At 40.4% G+C, this 2,928-nt stretch overlaps 1 protein-coding gene across 1 annotated transcript; it reads right to left on the reverse strand.

The window, feature by feature from the left end:
* Positions 1-319: 319 nt before the first annotated feature.
* On the reverse strand, positions 320-2,129 carry LOC311602389 (BUB3-interacting and GLEBS motif-containing protein ZNF207-like). Its single transcript, XM_084790371.1, has one exon. The coding sequence runs from the start codon at positions 2,093-2,095 to the stop codon at positions 710-712; it is 1,386 nt and encodes a 461-aa protein (XP_084646497.1). The 5' UTR covers positions 2,096-2,129; the 3' UTR covers positions 320-709.
* Positions 2,130-2,928: the final 799 nt, after the last annotated feature.

Consider the following 2,928-nt stretch of genomic DNA (forward strand, 5'->3'; position numbering starts at 1 on the left):
TCATTTAACTTCTCATTTCATTTCATTCCTTATTCCATTTCTTTTCCTTATATTTGTTTTATTTTTATTTTTATTTCATATAATTTCTCTTCATTTCATGTCACTTCATTTCATTTATTTCAGTTCATTTTATTTCATCAATTTCATTCCTTTTTAAAAAAATGTTTTTCTCTCATTTTATTACAATGAAGTTTAACAGAACAGGAAAGTCACATGACCTCCATGGGCCAAATCTTTAAACCTTGAAACAGGAGGAACTCTCTAATTACATTAAATACTGTTACACATCCAGGCTTCCAATGTACAAGTACTTGGAAACAGTTAACCCTCACCAAACTAGGTTGGGGACATGAAGTCCAACAGCATTGGAAATGCTGTGAATGCATAACTTTACAAATAGCAATGTAAGCTTACAGAACTTGCCTTTATTTAAGGTGATATGTTCATGTAATTTCAGTACCTTCACAATTTAGCTGAACCAAATTTACTATACTTCACTTCTAAAAACCTAGATGAAACATGAAAAAGCAGCCATACAGTATACATTGCAACTTCAGGAAATGTTCCTGTTTTATTATTCCAAAAAAGTTCTCCCATGTCAAATAAATGTCCAATAGTTCGTGGTATGTGGGAAGATAATGTTAAAAGTCACAATGAAGCCTTATAGATGGAAGCTTGTCAATATAAACAGCATAAGTTGAGAAAAGGTTTAATCTCCAAACCTATTAGACTTGAAGAAAGATATGTAACGGCCACCTTGCGACATTACAGGAGGTCTCATTCCCATTGGAGGTCGAGGAGGGCCACCTTGGTAAGGGGGCACCATTGGTGGTCTCTGTCCATATGGTGGCATAGAGCCAGGAAGGTAACATGGCATACCATATTGACCATGAGGTGGCATTGGAGGTCTCATTGCTTGCTGCTGTGGGATGCCTGGCTGTGGTGGCATCATACCCCCAATTGGTCCAACTGGTGGATTACCAATTGGAGTCTGTCCTGGTCGAGGAAGATTACGCTGATATTTAGGTAACTGTGCCCTTCTTTCTTCCAGGGATATATCCTCATCTGGATGGATCAACTTACTGGTTGCATTGGTGGTTGTAAGTGTAGCAGGCTTGCTTGTTATTGAAGCTGCTGGTTTTGCTGCAGTACTGTTTGTTGTACTAGTGGTGGAAGCTGTAGACTGTGTATAAGCAGGGAATGTAGGCTTCGGGGGCTCTGTAGTTGTCGCAGGAGTACTATTTAAGGGTTTGAAATCTGTACCAACAGGTCCTTGGACAGCTGCCTGAGCCTGACCAGCACTGTGGAAAAGAGGCTTAGTTACTGGAGGCTGTGGAGCAGGTACTGCTGCTGTTGGTGCATGTGGTCTATTGAGAATACCTGGTGCTGAAACAGCCTGCGCTTGAGTCATTGAAGGAAATCCAGGACATGGAACAAGCTGGGGCATACCTGGTGGCATATCAGGCATCAGAGGTGGTATTCCAGGTCCAGGTAGCATCATTCTACCCATTGGCATCATTATGTATTTTGTCTGATGATGCAACCCAGATAACATGCCTGGCATAACTGGAGGCACGTCTGGCATCAAGGGAAGAACACCTGGCATCAATGGAGGTATGCCTGGAGGCATTCCTAGTGGCCCTTGAACTGGATGGAGTCCTGGATCAGCCATTGGTGGGACATAATCTTGCTGAGGTTGAACAGGCTGTAGCTGAAAGGAAGTTGAGCCTGCAGATTCATCTTCATCATATTCATCAGAATCATCTTGTTGCTTTGTCTTTTGCCTCTCTTGTGTTTTCTGTTCAAGTAGTCGCCGTCTTTCATCCATATCTTCTTTGGGAATACCTTCCATGCCATAAATTTCCAATTCTATATATTTTCTCCCAGGTATTGCATTTGGTACAGTGTCTATGGTTTCTTTATGCACCTGCATGCAATGAATAGATAAGCCATATCTTGTGGACAGTTTCTTATGACATATATGGCATTTAAAATGCTTTACTTTTTGGTGCCGTATAAGGATCGTCTCATCATCAAAATCTCTGTTACAGTACCAGCACCACGGTTTCAGCTTCTTCTTCTTCTTGCGACCCATTGCTGTGCTCTACAGACCAGTAGAACGGAGGTGAAAAGAAGCTGGAAAAACCAGAAAATCTTCCGCTTCTAACCAACCACCAGCACTGCGTCCTGTAGGAAACAGCTCATTTAATTTCTTATTTCATTTCATTTCATTTTTTAAAATGAACGATGGTAAAAGTACATTCTACTCTGGCAGTGCATCTAATTCACTTCCCAGCACCTATATGACACCTTACTACAGCCTGTAACTCCTGTTCCAGGGAAGATACATATGGCTTCTTCTGACCCGCACGTATGTTGGTAATATATGAACTCATACAAGCCCACACATACAAACAATAAAATTCTAAAAATAAAGAAACAAACACAACAATGACGTAGAACAATGTGTCCCATCAGGTAAACTGTGATAGTCTGTTGCAATCCAAACCACTTCCCTCCTATTCCTACTAATAGAACCCTGGTTTTATTCATTCATAAATTAGACTCAACTTTAAGAGTATAATTGCTAACTATTAAGAAGCACATTAAAGGGTAACATAATTATGTTGACTAAAACTTCTAGAACTTAAAATAGTATAAATTACGTGGGGCAAGGCCCATATTAACACCTTACCAGTGCTTTCACCCTTTTCCTGAATTATTTTCTCATTTTGGTTTGTTTCAGCAGGACTGCATTAGTAACTTGGTCTGTCTTTGAACTCATTACTGATATAAGTGGCCATGCCAGGAGGAAGCAAATGTGTGTAAGCCAATGCCTATGGAGGTTAGAAAACATTATGAAATATCCTGGAACTGGAATGACAGGTGGTTCTGAGCCACATGACATGGATCCTAATACCAGAACCC

This window comes from Acomys minous (genome assembly GCF_964271855.1).
Source record: "Acomys minous genome assembly, chromosome: 7".
Lineage (NCBI taxonomy): Eukaryota > Metazoa > Chordata > Mammalia > Rodentia > Muridae > Acomys > Acomys minous.